Source organism: Lygodium microphyllum, chromosome 25 (assembly GCF_053477565.2).
Source record: "Lygodium microphyllum isolate KBCC chromosome 25, Lygodium_microphyllum_v1.1.10, whole genome shotgun sequence".
NCBI lineage: Eukaryota > Viridiplantae > Streptophyta > Polypodiopsida > Schizaeales > Lygodiaceae > Lygodium > Lygodium microphyllum.
In genome coordinates, this window is record NC_141159.1 from 86,036,839 (window position 1) to 86,056,717 (window position 19,879).

The 19,879-nt window shown below is 42.8% G+C and overlaps 1 protein-coding gene across 2 annotated transcripts in view; it reads right to left on the reverse strand.

The window, feature by feature from the left end:
• Nucleotides 1–16,602, reverse strand: part of LOC148014452 (uncharacterized) — a 111,701-nt gene extending 95,099 nt beyond the window's left edge. Inside the window, exon 1 of one of the 2 annotated variants that reach the window (XM_087667142.1) lies at nt 16,379–16,602. In XM_087667142.1, coding sequence (XP_087523268.1) covers nt 16,379–16,447 — 69 coding nt within the window. In that variant the 5' untranslated portion in view covers nt 16,448–16,602. The remainder of the gene's footprint in view (nt 1–16,378) is intronic. The other variant, XM_087667141.1, reaches the window with a different exon arrangement.
• Nucleotides 16,603–19,879: the final 3,277 nt, after the last annotated feature.

Genomic DNA, 19,879 nt, shown 5'->3' on the forward strand with positions numbered 1-19,879 from the left:
GCGTCCTTGAGGAGGAGATCTATGTTTCACAGCCTCCAGGTTTTCTTGTGCAGGGAAAGGAGGATCATGTCTACAAGTTGTGGAAGGCTCTTTATGGCCTGAAGCAGGCTCCTGGTGCTTGGTACCAAAGGATTGACCGCTTCTTTCTGCAAAGTGGTTTTCAGCGCTCCAAGCATGACCCCAACCTCTACTTTCAAGTTGCGGGTGACCTTTGTGTTTTACTGATCTTGTATGTGGATGATCTTATCATTACGGGGAGCGTCACTCAGGAGGTGGATCACACTCGGTCTATTCTACGTCAGGAGTTTGACATGACGGATGTAGGGATCCTTCACTTCTTTCTTGGATTGGAGATTTATCAGATGGCACAGGGCATCTTTATCTCACAGCACAGGTACATCTCCAAGCTTCTTTCGAAGTTTCGTATGGCCGAGTGTCGGCCTATTTCAAGCTCCATGGACCCTAAGTCCAAGCTTGTGGCAAATGGAGTTCTCCTTATAGATGCTACCCCTTGCAGGTGCCTCGTTGGCTCTCTCATCTCGCTTATTTATACTCAGTCGGATATTTCTTTTGCGGTGGCATTGTTATCTTCTTTTATGAAGACTCCTACACAGGATCACAAGAGGGCAGCCTTGCGTGTCCTTCGGTATTTGCAAGGGACTCAATCCTATGGGATCATGTATGGAGAGGGGGTCACTCTTTCTAGATGGAGTGATTCTGATTGGGCAGGTGATGTGGATTCGAGACAATCCACTACAAGTTATGCTTTTACCCTTGGCTCTAGTGCTGTCTCTTGGAGCAGCAAGAAGCAGCCTATTGTGGCACTTTCCTCTACAGAGGCTGAGTATTGGGCCTTATGTTCGACCGCTATGGAGGCAGTTTGGCTCCGTCGAATGTTGCCGGAGATTGGCTTGCCACAATCCGGATCTACGGAGCTACGCATGGACAACCAGAGTGCCCTTGCTCTTGCGAGGAACCCGGTGTTTCATGCTCGTACGAAGCACATTGAGGTTCAGTACCACTACATTCGAGAGTGGATTGTGGATTCAGAGCTGGCGGTGGCCTACTGTCCCACGGCGAATGATGCAGCTGATCTCTTCACGAAGCCTTTGCCTCAAGCGTCTTTGCTTCATCACATTCGGTTGTTAGGTCTTCAGACTCTCCCAGGATCTCAGAGGGGGTGCTAGCTTGTCTTCTTTCATTGCCAGTCTGTCATCTCGTGGTTGTGAGCTCCTATCAAAGTCTGGCAGGAGACAGAGGAGCTCTGACATTTCTTGTGTTCGTTTGAGGGTGGTACTCAGCCCAAAATGGCCCTTTTGTGAGCAATCGACCCATATTTGGGGCAGGTCAGCCAATTCCTCGCAAGTCGGCCAATTTTGATGATGGGGGGGACTATTTATAGCTGCCCCCTTGTCAGTCTTCTTCACTTCTTCTGCAGATTCTAGCACACACTCCTCCGTTCCCACTCCGACAATGGTACTGCCATTATCTCCAGCCTGATCTGGTGCCCTCACTGACGCTTCGGGCTGCGTGCAAGGACTGATCAGTCCACAGTTTTGTATTCAGCATTCATTACAGTCATTGCAGATTTTCTTCCTTGATTTTCTGCTTTCTCTCTCTCTTTTCCCCTCTGTGTTTCGTGTTTCTTCTTCCGTTGCGCACTCTCACAATTCTATCAAAGAAACTGGCACGTAGTACAAACCTACCCTTTCTTCTTCTCCATCTACTCTAGTGCCAAGTACACATGCTTTTTACTTATGTTTCAACACTTGTTTCTACTTCCATGCAAGATATTGGTAATGGTGAAGAAGAAAGAAAAATCTTCAAAATGATCATTAAATTTCAAGTCCCGAAGAGGACTTGTTTTTGTATCTTAAAACAAGAAGAGCTGCATATTTAGAAAATCAGGTGATCCCCCTTCTTCCATTTTTTCTTTTGGGTTTTGTTTCTCAAAGTCAAAATGAAGTTGATGCATCATCATTTCAAACACCATCATCTAATTTTCACTTTCTTGAAAATGGATTTCCATTCCATCTACACCTCAATTTCCAATCCCACGCATCCCACCTTTTCTTCCATTGCATCTCACACATGCATTTATATCACCTTTCACTACACCACATGTCCAATCTCACACCACACTAGGGGGATTCTACAAACTTAGGCATATCCTTTCCACTTAGGACCTCTATGTTACCACATTCAAGTGGTGCAAATGCACCAATGGGGAAGGCTCCTCCTCCACCTCACACACTTTCAGGTGTAATGTCTCCTCCCCCCCCCCCCCCCCCCGTGACCCCCGTGCTCCCCCATAGGAACAGTCCCCCCCCCCCCCCCCAAATTTTTTCTCTCCCCCTCCCTGCCATGGCATGGCGGGAAGAGAGAGAGAGAGAGGGGGGGTGACGTGTGGGAGCTGGGGGGCATGCAGGCCACAAGTGGCAGCGGCCCCCCTATAAAACCTCCCCCTCCTCCCTCGCACAGGGCACCGGCCCCCCCCTCCATCGTCTGTGCAACACCCCCCTGTTGCCGTGACATCAGCACATCCCCCCCCCATGGATTCCAGCAGGCGGCCCTCCTCCCTGGCGTACAAACGCAGCGCCCCCCTGCTTAATTCAATCAAGTAGCCCTTTTTCAGCGAGAAGGAAGGTGAAGAGGGAGAAAAGAGGAGAAGGGAGAAAAGGAGGAGGAGGAGGAGGAGGGGAAGAGGGAGAGAGAAGAGTAGAAGGAGAATAAGAGGGAGAGAGAGAAGGTGAAGGAGAAGAAGAGGGAGAGAGAGAAGGAGAGAAGAGAGAAGTGAGGAGGGAGAAAAGAGGAGAAGGGAGAGAAGGAGGAGGAGGAGAAGGAGGGGAAGAGGGAGAGAGAAGAGAAGTAGGAGAAGAAGAGGGAGAGAGAGAAGGTGAAGAAGGAGAAGAAGAGGGAGAGAGAAGTAGAGAAGAGAGAAGAAGTGAGGGAGAAGAGAGAAGAAGGGAGAGGAGGAGGAGGAGGAGGGAGAGAGGGAGAGAGAAGAGAAGGAGAAGGAGAAGAGGAGAGGGAGAAGGAGAGAAGAGAGAAGGAGAAAGAGAGAAGAAGAGAAGAAGAGAGAGAAGAGAGAAGAAGAATAGAAGATAGAAAAAGGAGAGAAAGAGAAGAGAAGAAGGGGAGAGTAGTAGAAGAAGAGAAGAGAGAAGAGGAGAGAGAGTAGAGAGATAAGAGAGAAGGAAAAGAGAGGAGAGAGAGTAGAAAAATAAGAGAGAAGGAAAAGAAGAGAAGGAGAGAGAGAGAGAGTAGAGGAAAGGAGAAGAAGAGAAGGAGAGGGAGAGAGAGTAGGAGAGTAAGAAAGAAGAAGAAGAGAGTAGGAGAATAGAAGAAGAAGAGAGGAAGAAAGAAAGGAGGAGAGGAGAAAAAGAAGAAGAAGAGAGAGAAAGAGAGTAACCGCCACAAGTCACCTAAATCACTCTCTCGGCAACGAAACCCATCCAGCGGTCTTTCCCAACCGAACGTGTCAAACCGAAACCGTAAGGTCCGGACTGCCCAATCTCCATGAGGAAAATGGCTCCTAAGAAGAAAGTCGCGGGAAGCGTAGGCGTCCAAGCCACCGGTAATGTTGGGGGGGCGAGCGGAGCAACCAACGCAACACACATGAATCAAGCCCAGATTCTAAGCATTAAAAATTAATTTAGGAATTATTTCTTGGGGAAGGGATGAAAGGATTGATGTTGTACGTAGGGTTTTGTTTACTCTAGGAACTAAGTTGCATGGGCGAAACGGCAGAGTTGGAATTCGCACAAGATTTTAGGCACGAAATGATAGCTTTTACACACATAAAATGATAAGGTTATCGCCTTACTTCACATAAAATGACAGCTTTTTAACCAGATCAGTGCATGAATAGTCATTTAGAATTCATGTTTCGCAATCATGGTTAAAAAAAACACATGAAATGTTAATTTCTGTTCATGAGATACACTTGCATCTTTAGACAAAACCCTAGACCTTCATTGACACAAGTCACATGTGATTCGGTGCGTTAGGAATAAGTATAATTGCTTGCAAATTGTTTTATCGTTCTTGCTGTGGATTATCGCAAATGGATACGCTCCTAGCTTAGTTGAAGCTGGTGACCTAACCCTAAATGGATTGTTGACCCAAGTTATGCTTGGCGGATTGAAAAGGTTGTAAATCCCTTAAGCAAGTGTTTTGATACATCCAGTTAAAATTCTGATTGCGCATGCAATGGGATTGCGATGCCTTGAAGTAAGAGGTTGTGCATTCAATTGTTTATTAATGTGGTTTTGGATGTTAACCCAAGTGGGGAGTGTTTTGGCCGGGTTTGAGATGACTGATTGCCATGGAAATGAAAGGGTTGTTTTCCCTAGCAATTGTTACTATGCTGGTTGCTTCAACTATAGTTGATTTCCTAAAGGGATATTTAAGAAAGGATGGCGCTAGCTACCCCCCGTGAACCGCCAAACCCTAACCAAGGGGGTTATGAGTCCGCGCCGGGAATGTTCTCTCCGTGGAAATCACTTGGCGTAGGAGGACGCTTGGATGCCAGTGGGGGCTTTGGCCGTAAATCCCAATGCCTCCGGACCCTACACAAGTGTTCTATGTGACTCGGGATGGGATCTCGAGGCCTTGATACTAGTTACAAGGCGGAATCTTGGAAGGATAAACCTTCGGGTTTTATTGCCGGAAGACGGAAGGATTTTTCTACGGAGGCAGAAATGAGCACTTAATCTCCTGTATGGGCAGGAGACACATATTAATCCGAAGATAAGTTAAGGAAGTGTTTGATCTTGTTTTAACCTGTCTTTGTGTCTGTGGCCTAAATTACGTAAAGGAACCTATGACTAACGGGGTAATTAAGGAAACTGCTTTTATGTGTCAAACATAACGTGGTAGGTAATTAGATAACTAAAACAACCCTCGAGGGAAGCGTAGTGGATGTGACCAATGGTCTATCCTACAGAAGGGTGGTCTCGGTTAGCCGAGAGCTTTCCTTAAAGGAGATGTTACATGAAATGTTAGGAAAAAGTCGGTCCATGACCTTAGACAATGTTGACTAGGAACCCGGACTTTAGGTCGATCCTAGTGGGAACAGCTGGATTAGTTCCATTGCGGGGCAAACTCAGGAGACCGTAGTTGGCAAACCCCGTGTCATTCCTTGGGAGTGCCGGGAGGCATCTTCTAGATATCTCTCTCGATGGACTACTAAGACGTGTCCCGCGATTTGAGGAGCGGGCACGATACATCAGGATTCTCTTCACATGGGATACTCTCCCAAGCACATCTATTTCCAAGTGTGAATTAGTTACTATCCCAAATGGCTAATTCGAGATAGTAACTAATTCCGAATTAGTTACTATTCAGGATAGTAACTAATTCGGAATTAGTTACTATCCCAAATGGCTATTCGGGATACCCTCCCAAGCACATCTATTTCCAAGTGTGAATTAGTTACTATCTCGAGGCCTTGATACTAGTTACAAGGCGGAATCTTGGAAGGATAAACCTTCGGGTTTTATTGCCGGAAGACGGAAGGATTTTTCTACGGAGGCAGAAAGGAGCACTTAATTCTCCTGTATGGGCAGGAGACACACATTAATCCGAAGATAAGTTAAGGAAGTGTTTGATCTTGTTTTAACCTGTCTTCGTGTCTGTGGCCTAAATTACGTAAAGGAACCTATGACTAACAGGGTAATTAAGGAAACTGCTTTTATGTGTCAAACATAACGTGGTAGGTAATTAGATAACTAAAACAATCCTCGAGGGAAGCGTGGTGGATGTGACCAATGGTCTATCCTACAAAAGGGTGGTCTCGATTAGCCGAGAGCTTTCCTTAAAGGAGATGTTACAGGAAATGTTAGGAAAAAGTCGGTCTATGACCTTAAAAAATGTTGACTAGGAACCTGGACTTCAGGTTGATCCTAGTAGGAACGGCCGGATTAGTTCCGTTGCACAGCAGACTCAGGAGACCGTAGTTGGCAAACCCCGTGTCATTCCTTGGGAGTGCCGGGAGGCGTCTTCTAGATATATATCTCGATGGACTGCTAAGACGTGTCCCGCGATCTAAGGAGCAGGCACGTTACATCAGGATTCTCTTCACATGGGATACCCTCCCAAGCACATCTATTTCCAAGTGTGAATTAGTTACTATCCCAAATGGCTATTCCTAGTGGATCTTCTGGTTATATTCTAGTGCCACAGTCAACAATTGGTCAGGTTTATCAATTTCCAATGCCTCTCCATCCGCACCTTATTGAAACCCTAATCCACATTTCTACCTACCCACCATATCCTCCCTTCTATTCCCCTTATCCATCTTACTTGACACCTCAAAGTTCTTCCTCCGTGTTGGCAAGCATGCATTCACTGACAAGACTTGTTTTAACGGGTCCAACTATACTATTTGGTCTAATTTTATGAGGGTGTCAAATGCAATGAATGCTGAAGCATATGACCAAAATGAAAGAAAATGAGCAAGGAGAGAAGAGGGTGCAAGAAAGAGACAACAAAATACAGAAATTTGTAGTGAATGAACGCTGAAATGCAAAAGGTCGATATGTACAACGGGCTGTCAAGTGTATCTCCGCCGAGGATCTCTCTCCACCTTTTAAAAAAGTGAAAAGCAAGCCAGCCAATATATAGGCCAAAAATTTGGGGGAAATGACCAGACCAACTAGTAAAAACTGGCCGACTATTGTGTAAAATTATTGCAGCAATAAAAGGCAATTAAAATGTAAAAAAATGATACCTAAATATTTTGCATGCCACGTGGCATCCTACTCAGCCTGTATGGCCTGCCCAACTGCCCAGAACTGCTGGAAATCAACTAACAAATGCATGGAATTGTCCAATCTAATCCAAGAAATGTGTGAATATGCTCAAGAGTACTAACTATACAACAGTACACTGCTTGTGCCCGTCTAGGGGATGATTGAATCTCTAACACCCCCTCTCAAATCCTAGACACAGCATAAGGCTGAAAAAGAGCCTTCGTAAACAACTCTTGCCAAGTTACCCTCCATCTTGCAATACACCACATCAATAGTCTCATCCAAGATCTTCTCCCAAATGAAATGGTACTATATCCTAATGTACTTTGACCTTGCATGGAATGTTGAATTCTGTGCCAAAGCAATGCAACTCTCATTGTCACAATGAAGTGTAATAAGACTTGTCTAAGGATAACCAAGCTCTCCTAACAACCTCTAAAGCCACACTATCTCACATGTGGTAGAAGATGCCACTCTACACACCACCTTTGTAGATGATAGGGTAACTATGGGTTGCTTCTTACTACTCCAAGAGATGGCACCTGCACTTGAAGTGAAGCAGTATCCTGTTGTTGACTACCTATGGACCATGGTCAACATCCAGTTTGAATCCATCCAACTCTATAGAACAAAGACTTAATCTCCTATACCTACTAGATAATAAATACCTTGGTCAGGGGTCACCCTTGGGAACCATAGAATCCTCATTGCAGCCTTTCAATGAACCAACTTGGGTTCACTAACGAACCCTACAAGAAAACCTACATGAAAACACAAATCAATCGGAGTATTTAGAAGCCATATCAATGACTCAATCAATCATCTGTATCACGTAGCATCAGCTGTGAATCTCCGTGGGCCATAGCCTTTTAAATCAGATCCGTGGGAGCAGAAATAGCCTTACATCTCTCCATCTCAAAAGTGGTCAAATGCTCCTGCACATATCTCTACTAGTAGATTAAAATTCCCCTTCGAGTGCCAAATCTCATGAACTAGAAAGATGTGGAGGAAAACCATATCCTTCGCCTCAAATATCTCATATAGGGCATCCTTTGTCTGCTTGACCTTCTGGGCATGATCACCTGTCAAAATGAGATCATCCACATAAAGCATGAACAACGTGAGCCCTCGAGTTGAGGTGTAGACATATAACTGGGGATCAACAAAGGAACATAAATACCCCAACTTCCCTTGAAGGAACAAATCAATCTTCTCATTCCAAGCATGCAAAGTGCTCAACATAGATCTCCTCCTTTAATTCACCCTTAAGGAAGGCAGACCTCACATCAAGCTAATAAACCGGCTATCTTTTATGGCAGACTAAGGCAAGAACGGCCCTAATGGTAGCCATCCAAGCTATAGATGCAAAGATATTACCAAAATCCACTCCTAGCTATTGCATGAATCCTTTAGCAACGAGTCGTGCCTTGTGTTTACACAGAATGCTGTCACTATGGTAGTTCGTCTTGAAGACCTACTTGACTCCAATCATCTTTCTATGAACGGGTAGCGACACAAGGTCCGAGTGCCATTCTACTCAATAGCATCCACTCCTACTCCATAGCCTTCCTCCAATGTTATGGCTACAAAGCCTCCTTCATAGGAATGGGTTCCCTATATTGTATAGCATGAGACATCAAACAGTAGTTAGTGCAAACAAGCTCAATGGAGTATGCCCAATCCCTCTGTCATCACCATTGGCCATCCTACGGCTACCACTCCTCAAGAACTCCCTAAATCCTTGCATCACGAACCCAATGAGAAGGAGGCTAATACTCCCCTCACTGCTCTGTCTCTAATGAAGACTCTGGAACATCCACCAATGCCAACTCAACAAGTAAATCCAATGGTGAAGCAATCTCCTCCTCCACTGATGGTGAAGCCTCAACAAGCATAGGCTCCAAAGGCACGCGCCTAGGTGCCCAATCGTCACCTAGATCTCCGAGGATGGCATGTTCAGCACCCCCCTCAGCAACTCGAAACTCTACAAACCGAACATCGCAACTCATATAGACCTCCCATGAAATGAGATCATGAAGCATGTATCCATGTGACTATGAGGTATAACCCACAAATACCTATACTTTGGAAACAGGTTCAAACTTGTCCCTCTATTTCTTCGAGATGTGAACATATGTATCACACTCAAAACACCCTAAAATAAGACACATCCGGCTTTTGACCAAAGTCTTAATCGGAAGAGGAAGAAGAAGTGATCTGGGAGATCCCTAAGCAGGTGTTTCCTAGGGTTTTACCTCCCTTTTGAAGCCAACGAAGCCATTAGATTTGGGTTTTGAGCAGCAGAGAAAGAGCTATTATTTCGATGCACGTTTTTGTTCTACGAAGAAGCTCCAGGAGATCTAATGCCTGGAGATTGTTTCTGAGTAGTGCAAAAAAAAAGAATTCAAGTTTTGACCATGGCCGATGTAGGTGATCAATTAAGGATGTGAATAGCCGTGGCCACTGCTTTAGTCCATAGAAATTGGGGTGTCTGTTGATGCTCCATCATAGTCCACGCCATCTCGATCACACTACAATTCTTCCGCTTCAATATGCCATTCTCTTGAGGTGTGTTCGTGTTGACAAACTCCTCATGAATGCCACGATTTGCCCAAAACTTGGCTAGCTCATTAAAGACAAACTCCCCTCCTTTGTTGTCAACTCTACAAGTAAATTCAGTGGTGAAACAATCTCCTCCACTGATGGTAAAGCCTCGAGAGGCATAGGCTCCAAAGGCATGGGCTTAGGTGCCCAATTGTCACCCGGATCTTGAAGAATGGGATGCTCAACACACCCCTCAGCAGCTAGAAACTCTACCAACCAAACATCGCAACTTGTATAGACCTCCCATGAAATGAAATCATGAAGCATGTATCCATGTGACTACCAACTATAACCCACAAATACCTATCTTTTGGAAGCAGACTCAAACTTGTCCCTCTATTTCTTCAAGATGTGAACATAGGCATCACACTCGAACACCCTGAAATAAGACACATCCGGCTTTTGACCAAAGTAAGTTTGAAAAGGTGTCATTCCAGCCATGGCCGATGTAGGTGATCAATCAAGGATGTGAACAACGGTGGCCACTGCTTTAGTCCATAGACATTGGAGTGTCTGTTGCTACCAAATCTATTCTCCTTAAAGATCACCAATCCTTAAAGTGCGAGAATGCTTCAGACTTCAACTTCAAGAAGTACACACGTCATCGTGCTAAATCATCAACAATTAGCATAAAGTGTAAACTCCCCTTAAGGGATCCATCCTCATCGGTCCACATATATCCGTCAAACAAGCTCCAAGGGCCCCTTTGCCCGATGCAAAGCCGTGTTGGAAATCACATCTCTATGCTGCTTGCCACAAATGGAACACACACATGGGATGTGGCTCGCCCCAATCTCCAGCAATCCACGAACAAATTCAGCACGAGCTGATTTTTTTGCCTCCAGCTGCTGATCGGCCAGTTTTGGTCCTTTTTGGCAATATAAATCAGTGGCTAGTTTGGAGCAGATTTATTCTTCCTTTTGGCAAGTTCACGCATATTCGAATTGCTGCGTTCTTCTCCATCTCTAGCGAGGACTATTGGCTATACACTCTGTCTCCATCGCTGTCACCATCTCCGTCACTGTCTCCATCACCATCACAGGTGCTGTCATCATTTTCCATCCTGATCCAATTTCCTTACTAATGCCTTGGACTCTTCCGTTGTTCAATGCAAATTTCTCCTCTTCCTGTTGTCTCTTCTATTCTCCTTTTCTCTCCATGTTCATGATTCTCTTCCATTGCACTCTCGCATGGTATCAAAGCCTACGTGAGGACATGGAGTTTCCAGCCAAAGAGGAGACCACACTATTACTGAAAGTTCAAATTTCAGCCTGCTGTTTGCTACAAAACATGCAGAATTTTTGCATTTTATAGGTGCTTTCAACAAAGGCAAGACATCCACACGCTTCTCTTGCAAGTCTTGCCCATTTTCCCTCCATTTAGGCTCTCCTAAGTCCTGTAGCAAAACGCAAAAGTCTTTGTGTGTTTGCAACTTATACAAAGATCTCTTATCACCGGTTCCAAGGCTTTGATGACTTCAACGAGGAGGTCCCATCACACCTTTAATGGCGGGGTGATTATCACATGAAGGACAAAGATCACCAAGCCCTTTTGTACAATCTCATCATGCGGAGCGACCTTCTCTCCCTCCCCCCCCCCCCCCCCCCCTCCATGTTTCACACAAAGCTTGCTCTACTAGCTTTAAAATGCCTAGCATGGCACCTCACATAGAGCTGCACGTTCTCCCTTCTTTACCCAAAAAGGACAGGCTAGATGGTGCCAACTATTCGCTTTAGTCATGTGAGGTAGAATGCATCTTTGACACCTTCAATCTTTGGGCATACCCCATGCCATGGAGGATCCCCACAAGGGAACGTCACTAGATCGTGCATCCCTATGGGATCAGCTCAACTCTCGAGCCTGATCCCTCCTTTTCATGAGCTTACAAGATTCTGTCCTAGTGCATATTCACAAGTTAAAGATAGTGGCAGAAGTGTGGAAGAAGCTTACGTCTTTGTACCATCAAAAGACATTTGCCCATAGGATCTCTCGAGAAGAAACTTTGGATGCTTAGTGTTGATGACTCTCCTTCCATGAAGGATCACATCAACAAACATCCATATTTGGCCATCTTGACTTCCAAATCATCCCCTTCCTCAAATGAGAACTCTTGAGCCCATTATCAATCAAGATTATATGTTGGATTCAATCTTTTGCCGCATAGCAATCAATAAGATGACCCCAATGATCGAATGCTAGAGGAAAATGTTATAATTATGAGTGAAACTCGAAAAGTAATCCTTGCATCAACTCAACATTTACAAGCCTTCCATTGGAGGATATGATCAAGGTGGGCAAGTCAAGGGTCAAACATAGCCTCTAGATCAACTACTAGGTCCCAACGACCCTAACACTCAAGCACTTGTTATATGGGATTCAATCAAGTCATGAAATTCAACCCATTAAAACAACTCGTCACTTAAGGTATTCTTGGCCATAGGAACCAGACTGAGTACTAAGTGGTGAATAGGGAGGATAGAAATTGGGACTGGATTACACTTAGGTATATGAACCAAAGTATCCACCATGCATCAATGAGGTATGCACAATGAATTCACTGTGTGACTAGACTGACTAGGCATAGACCACCGTATGAGTAGCCCAAGGAGAATGGATAGGTGCACTATAAGCATGGAATGAATATCCCTATATCTCAGTAGCCCAAAGATTATATGGAAGCATGCCATAAACAAGAGATTTGTATCCCTACATCTAGGGTTGTCCATGTATGGTGGATGGATGGACTCATCAAACCCATCCTATCCATTATGACTTGTCCAATCCCACACAATGGCATCTAATCCAAACTGTTGGACCATTTTGATATGCCCATTTGTGATTATCTGGGTTAACTTTTGGAATTGTTGTATCAGTGATATGGTTGCGGATTCCCTCGCCCCTTATGTTTCAAAGGGGGGTTCCTAGGAATTTGAGGAGCTTCTTCAAGGATTGCAATCTTCTACCAATATTTCTTTCTTGCAACGGCCTCTTTCCTTCGTCATCAAGCCACCATCCCATTCCCGCCACGTTCCCTTTTCATGACTCTTCATCCTTTTCTTCTTTGGCACGTTATAACACCCAATTACTCCTTACTATCATCTCTCAATTGGGTAAACGGCTTGACTCACCCATCCCCAAACTCCTTTTTTGGAGTAATCCATTCAAGGCCTCTCCGTTTCCGTTGGCCAATGGTGGCCTCCTATTGAATTAGGCTTTCATTTGGAGAGGGGTCTTGCTCCTTGCTAGCATTCTTCATCGATAGACTTCACCGACTTGACAATCCTACTACCATCCTTGGGTCTATTCCATCTTCTTTGGCCTTTTACCACATCCAAGATTTGAGAGAAGATGTTATCAAACATGTGTCCTACATAATCATCTCTACCCATGAACCTCAATCTAAGTCAAACAAGGATATTAGAAGCTTTGACATTGTTATGTCTATCATTTTACATCTTTTAGATACTTAAGATGGAGGATACATCAATGCATCTTGTTTATGGCATTTTGACCATTTTGGTCAGTCAGGCAAGCTGTCCTGGGAGCCCATATCTTGGGCCTCACCACTTGTGTACCAAATGTGGCATCATTTTTCCTATTTATAGACAATCTACTTCCCTCATTCATTCATCCATCATTCCATCATTTAGTCAGTCCTCCTCATTCTTCTCTTATCCCCCTTCTACTATTGGGGGTAAAGGCACCTATGCCTAGCCACCCACGTTTACTCACTATACACTATACCCACACACCTATACACTGCAAGTGGCAAACACCCATCACCGTCACTTTATTTTTTATTCTTTCAATGATGAATATTGAATAAGGAAATGCCAATCACACATTATAACTATTAGAGTTCCCACATATTGTGTCTCTCACCTTGCTCTCTTGCTCCATCCACCATAGCTCCCTACTTCCGCTTGTGTGCTTCCACTCGAGCTCTACCTTTCAACTAGTATTAGAGCTTAAACTTGAGGAGATTCATTGATTATTTGCTTCAGTCCATGAAGAAGCTTCAACTCGAGGTTTCATGGCAACCATTGTTTTTGCCTCCCAAGGTATGCATTAAATTCTTCCAACTTGCTCTCAGCTTATCGAGGAGCTTCCCAAGGCCTAGCTAAGCCTTGTTGAGCCTTATGAAGTACTTATTGAGCTGAGAAGAAGCCATTCTATCCATTTTGAGTGGATGCAAAACATGTTACAAAAGTCGTGGACAGCTATAGCAACTTGACAGTACTTTCATATTTTAGCCATAACTTTTACATACAATATTGGATTTAGGTATTCTACAACTAGAAATGAAGAGAACAATGAGAGCTACAAATCTGAGTACTCATAGAGTTGATACAGTAGTTTTTAGTTCTCTATTTTATATAGAATAAAACATTTTTGGTTTGAATAGTAAACATTTGATTGGTTTATGCTCTACTAATGCTTATGGGAAATGTTTGCAATACCCAAATGATGCATTGATACTCCGGAAGGCTTTTGGGCTGATTAGAGTTTGATTAGCTTAGTCATTGAAGTGTTTATTACTGTAATAACAGTTTGAGTAGCAAGTATACAATAGTGTGCTACATGCTTTGAATGCCTATTGTGCCTACATGGTATTTCGAGTATGCTACATGTCTATGGTGATGTCTAGCATTGATGTATAGGCCCGAATAAGATTATGACATGCTTTGGCACTTGGATTTGAGCTACATTTGATATACTTGGGCTTTAATCAGTTGCTTTGAGCTTTCGTGCTTACTCACTTATGGGTATTAAAGCTTCATTGGACACTTACACTCCTGGATATATTTATGATATGCTTGGGCTTCCTCGATGCTTTGATATAGATGTCTTGAGCTTTGCTTGCCTACTGTGCATTCTAGATTCGCTTTCAATGGGAGACACTTGTATTTATTTGGCAAAGCTTGGTTCTTTAAAGATAGTAAAAATCTCTTACTTAAGTATCTTAATTGATATATGCATATACTATTCTTTTGCAAATACTGACTCTTGTGGGCTGATTTGCTTTTGAGCATTTGGATACCCAATACTTATCATTGTCAATGGGTTGTCAATAGTGGATACTTGACACGCATTGATTGTAGGTATCTATACATCAAACACTCCGTGCTTTGACAACCATTGGTACTTGGTTGCTACTCTACTAGTTGAATTTTATATATCTCAAATTGCTACTCGAATATCCTTGGCAGTGGGAGCTTGCTTTCTTGGCTATTTGCCCACAATTGGATTGACATATACTACTATCTTTCCTTATCCTATTGTACTCTATGTACATGTTTTTTTTTCTTTTCTTTTACTCTTCACTAAGGCACATTCGCCTTTGAGAGGAAGGTTGTTGGGGATAAAGGCGCCTATGCCTAGCTGCCCACATTTACTCACAGTACATTGTACCTACACACCCGTACACTACAGATAGCAGGTGCCCATCACTGTCACTTTATTATTTATTCTTTCGGCAACTATTGAATAATGAAAGGCCGGTTGCACATTGTGACCATTGGAGTTCCCACATACTGTATCTCTCTCTCTTGCTCTCTTGCTCCATCCACCATAGCTCTTGCTTTGCTCTTGCTTTCACTTATGTCCTTCCACTCGAACTCTACCTTTCATCTACAATCTAGTACCCACACTCTTGTGGAGCTACATGTTGGGACTAACTGTTGCAACCATATATCTTTCAACTATCAATTAGTTTGTTTCTTCTCTCTCTCGTGTTTCATTCAATCTTCTACTCTCCACATTCGCTTTCCTTTCTACTACGCACCCTCACAATTTCTTTTAATCCAACAATTTAACATTAAATTGGCATTTTTATTTGTTCAATGAGCAAGTGCCACCAAGCGCACTTAACAACACCTTGCTTCACCCTTACAGTGTTGAGTGCCACGTCAAAGTTATCCCAAGAACCCTCACATGATCATCATTGACTCTTGTATTCAAGGATCCGCCATCGCATCTCCACTGATACTACTTCAATCTCTCATCAATCTACCCTTCGAGGGGACAATAACAAACGCTTTGCCAAAATTCACAAAGCAACAAAATACTCCACTTTTTTTATGTGCTCTGCCCTCCTCTATGACAACCCCAAGAATAAGCACATGATCTATCGTGGAGTTAGCCTCTCATAATGCCTACCTCAAAACCTCTTCTCATCATGTGACATGAGTCTCCAAACCTTCTGCCCATCTACCAAGCACTTGCTACTACAAAGTCATCATGTAACACAACATTACATCATATCATTCTTTTGGACTCTAATCCTTACACAAGATCTTTGTAATCCTATGTTCACATACATATGACACATCATAGTGCATGACACCTCATCTGTCACATCACACTGTCGGGTATTTTTCTTCCTTTTTATAATTTGTGGGAGATCTTTGAAAGTCTTATTCACATCAATCTTTGCCTTTTGCTTCCTACTTGTATACTCTCTACATCAATCAATCACTTCTCTTGAATTGCTCCTTTATCACTACATATCTTCCTATGCTTAAAACCTCTTTTCCCTTGGCAATGGAATAAGCAATGGCCCTCTTTGCAATTTCCTTGGCAACGCAATGGACTGCAATGATCTAAAGCACAACAAGAGGTAGCTCTCTTGTTTCTAGAAAATCCCTCTTTCCAAATGGGTGTTGGTTAGAGTTTTGGGTGTGCACCTTCCAAGACAAATATATTGCAACAGATGGGCCTAGTCCAGATTTCAAACCATGAAAGTCACCAAATAATATCCAGATTTTTCCAGTCAAGCAGTCATAATCCTGAATCACTCTCTGTGGTGAGGAGAAGGACTGAAGCTCAATGATACTAGTATAACTTTTAACACGACCAATTACGACATGATCATTTTAGTGAAATGAGAAGTGAGAGACTGACGAAATGTCCGCCATTTGGCAGAATCGCGAATGAACTGTGCTTGTATGGATAGTGAAAGGACATCGTGGAACGAATGTACGACAAAATGTATGTGGGGGACTCGACGAAAAACGTACCTGGAAGCAAAATAGGATGGCCGAGGCGAAGAGCCATAGCCGCCATTCCGGACGCATGATCATGATCATGTCTCCGGGTATGGTATGTGTGACTAGTCAAAGAGGAGCGCAGCTCACAGCCCACACACGAGCGCTCAAGCTTTAGCCGTGATTCGCCTCTTTATTGCCAAATTCGCGCGACTCACTTTGTCATGTGGCCAAAGCCTCCGTTGAAATGTGACATCGCCCAGTACATTAAATTAAACTAGCATTCTGTGCACGCTTCGCGGGCAGAGAATGCTAGGCCGTTTCGTGGTAGCTTTGCTGTCAATCGAAGTTACCGTACTGTCGCACAGCAATTTCGCTTAACAATCTATTTCTCATATTTCTCTCTCTCTCTCTTTTTCTCTCCCCTAAATTAACAAGTTTACGTCAATGTTGTTGCACCTAAGGATCATGTATGGAAATTATGGAAAAAGATATGCAATCTTTATGATAAGCAAAGTCTTGCATCACAAATGTATTGGTTGAGACAGCTTATGGACTTTGCATGAAAGAAGGAACTAACAAGTCCTTACATTTAAATGAATTTCATTTGATTTTTAGCCAGTTGACTTCGCATGGTATTGAGTTCAAGGATAATCTACCTCCCTTGTTCTTGCTTCTAATGCTTCCCAAGTCATGGGACGATTTGTGTACAACCATGTGTACTAATACGCCTAAGGATGGCTTGAAACTCTAGAATATTGAGGGTTCTTTGCTCACAAAGGAGATAAACGAAAAGAATATGGGTGTAGCTTGTACTTCTCATGCATTGACTAGTAGGGGCAAACATGATGGTAAGAGTGGTAATGATCGACGTGGTAGAGACTCACAGAGGTCTTAGTCTCGCAAGTAGTCTCATAGTAAGTCCCATGGTCATAAATCCTCTCTAAAATGTCACTACTATGGGAAGTAGGGTCATATTCAACTGCAATGTCATAAGATGCAGAATGATAAGCACAAAGAGAAAGGCAAGGGCAAAGTGCAAGAAAGTCTTATAATTACAACATTATCCCTAATAATTCCAGTGTAAATATTGAAGAGATAAAATATAGTGCAACTAGAGTCAAATGATGAGTACATCTTGGTAGCTTCCTCTCTTGATGCTTCTCAGTTGACTGATGCTTTGTTTATATATTCTCGGTGTTGGCTTCTTGATTCTGAGGCTTCATTTCATGTTACCTTGCATAGGGATCAATTTCAATCCTATCATAGCATGACAAGTTCTATGAGACTGGGAGGCATTGGATATTATTAGCATCAAGGATGAACGTCCTTTATTTGTATTTGGGTCTCTTGACCATGTCTTGCCTGTGGTTGGCATACCACATGTATCTTTATGATATTGTTGCCTTGGGCACATATCCTTAAAGGGAATGAAAATGCTTACTCGTTTGTAGTATCTTCCGCCTCTTGATTACAAATGTTTTGATTCTTGTGACCATTTTCTTTATGGTAGGCAGACCCACAATTCTCATAAGAAATCTGGCATTACGTGCATGGGTGAGCCTCTGGCTCTTGTGTATTTTGATGTACATGGTCCCATGCCTTGTTAGTCATTGGGTGGCATGAAGTACTTTGTTACATTCATTAATGATTATTAGCATAAGGTCTAGGCATATCCTATTAAGCAGAAATGAGACCTCTTATCTACCTTTCAATGTTGGCTTGCTCTAATTGAGAACTAGACTAGATATAGGCTAAAATACCTAAGGTCTAACAATGGAGGCAAATATGTTTCTAGTTTTGTGATGAGAGGGATATTAAGTGTCATTTGATTACCTTGTACACCCCACCCCAGAATGGTATTGCAAAGCACATGAACAGGACCATTCAGGAAAGAGTTCATAGTATACTTTGTCAGATAAGCTTATTGCAATATTTTTAGGCTTAGGCAATTACTACTAATATACATTTGATAAATAGATCCCCATGCATTGTTATTAGTTGTCAGGTTACAAAAAGGAGGTATGATCTAGAAAATCTCCCTCATATGTGCATCTTAGAGTCTTTAGATGTGAGGCTTTTTGCCATATACCCAATGACAAATGTAATAAGCTGGATTCTAAGTCAATGAAATGCATCTTTCTTGGTTATGGTGGGGATGTAAGTGAGATGAGCTATTGCCTATAGGATCCACATGCTTGAAAGGTTATCCATAGCCATGATATTGTTTTCCATGACAAGTTGGATAAGCAACTTGAGTAGGCAGTTGAGGTATGCACAAGGTGATATTTCAAGAGGGGCCTCTTGTTACCATACAGCTAGCTAGACAACCTGTAGCTAATGTGCTAGTGGCCCATGATTATGATATTGGGTAGGATATATAGGCCCTACGACACATTTTGAGATGATCTACTAGAGATAGACATCAGCTTGCTAATCGGTTTATGCCCTCCATGGACTATGTTATGGTGACAGAATCTAATAAGCCCTTTACTTATGAGGAGGCCATGCGTAGATGTGATAGTCACTCTAGGAGAGGGCTATGTAGTCTAGGTTTGATTTAATGTAGAAAAAACATACGTAGGATTTGGTTCCTTTCCTAGTGGGAAATATGCATTGCCATGCAAGTGGGTATACAAGTTGAAGAATACCCTTAACACCCCAAGCTAACATGAAAGGTTAGATTGGTTGCTAAGGGTTTTAAGCAGGAGCATAGTGTTAACTTTAATGAAGTATTTTCTCTTATAGTCAAGATGACTACCTTATGATTGGTTTTGGCATTGGTTGCACAGTTGGATTTGGATCTCTATTAGATTGATGTGAAAATGACTTTTCTGCATGGGGACTTGCATGAGGATGTCTATATGCAGCAGCCTAAGGTCTTTATGAAAGAGGGTAAGGAACACCTAGTATGCAATTTGAGAAATAGTCTTTATGGCCTTAAGCAAGCACCTAGGGAGTGGTACCATAAGTTCTATGTTTTCATACATTTGTAGGGATATACTCATAGTGATATAGATTTGTATATTTACGCAAAGAAAGCTCGTGATGGAAGCCTTATTATCTTGGTACTTTATGTCAATGATATCTTGATTGCTAGGAGAACTCATGATGAGCCATATGCTTTGACAACAGAGCTCAAGAAGAGCTTTAAGGTGAAGAAAATGGGGCAGGTCTCACATATTTTTGGTATGCACATCACACATGATTGCTCTAAGGGGCTTCTTTACTTATCACAGTAGAAGTACATACAAAAGGTACTTGAGCAATTCCATGTGCACAATGTTAAGCCTATTGAATGCCCTTTACCTGATATAAGGTCAATTAGGCCAATTATCCCTAGTCAGTCGACATGGCCAAGATCCCTTATACATCCACAATGGGTAGTTTGATATATGCCATAATAGCCACTTGCCTTGACATAGCATTTGTAGTGGGAGTTGTGGCATGCTATATGGCTACACTTGGCTAACAACATTGGGACATTGTGAAGGGTATCATGAGGTATTTGAAATACACTATAGATATATGCAT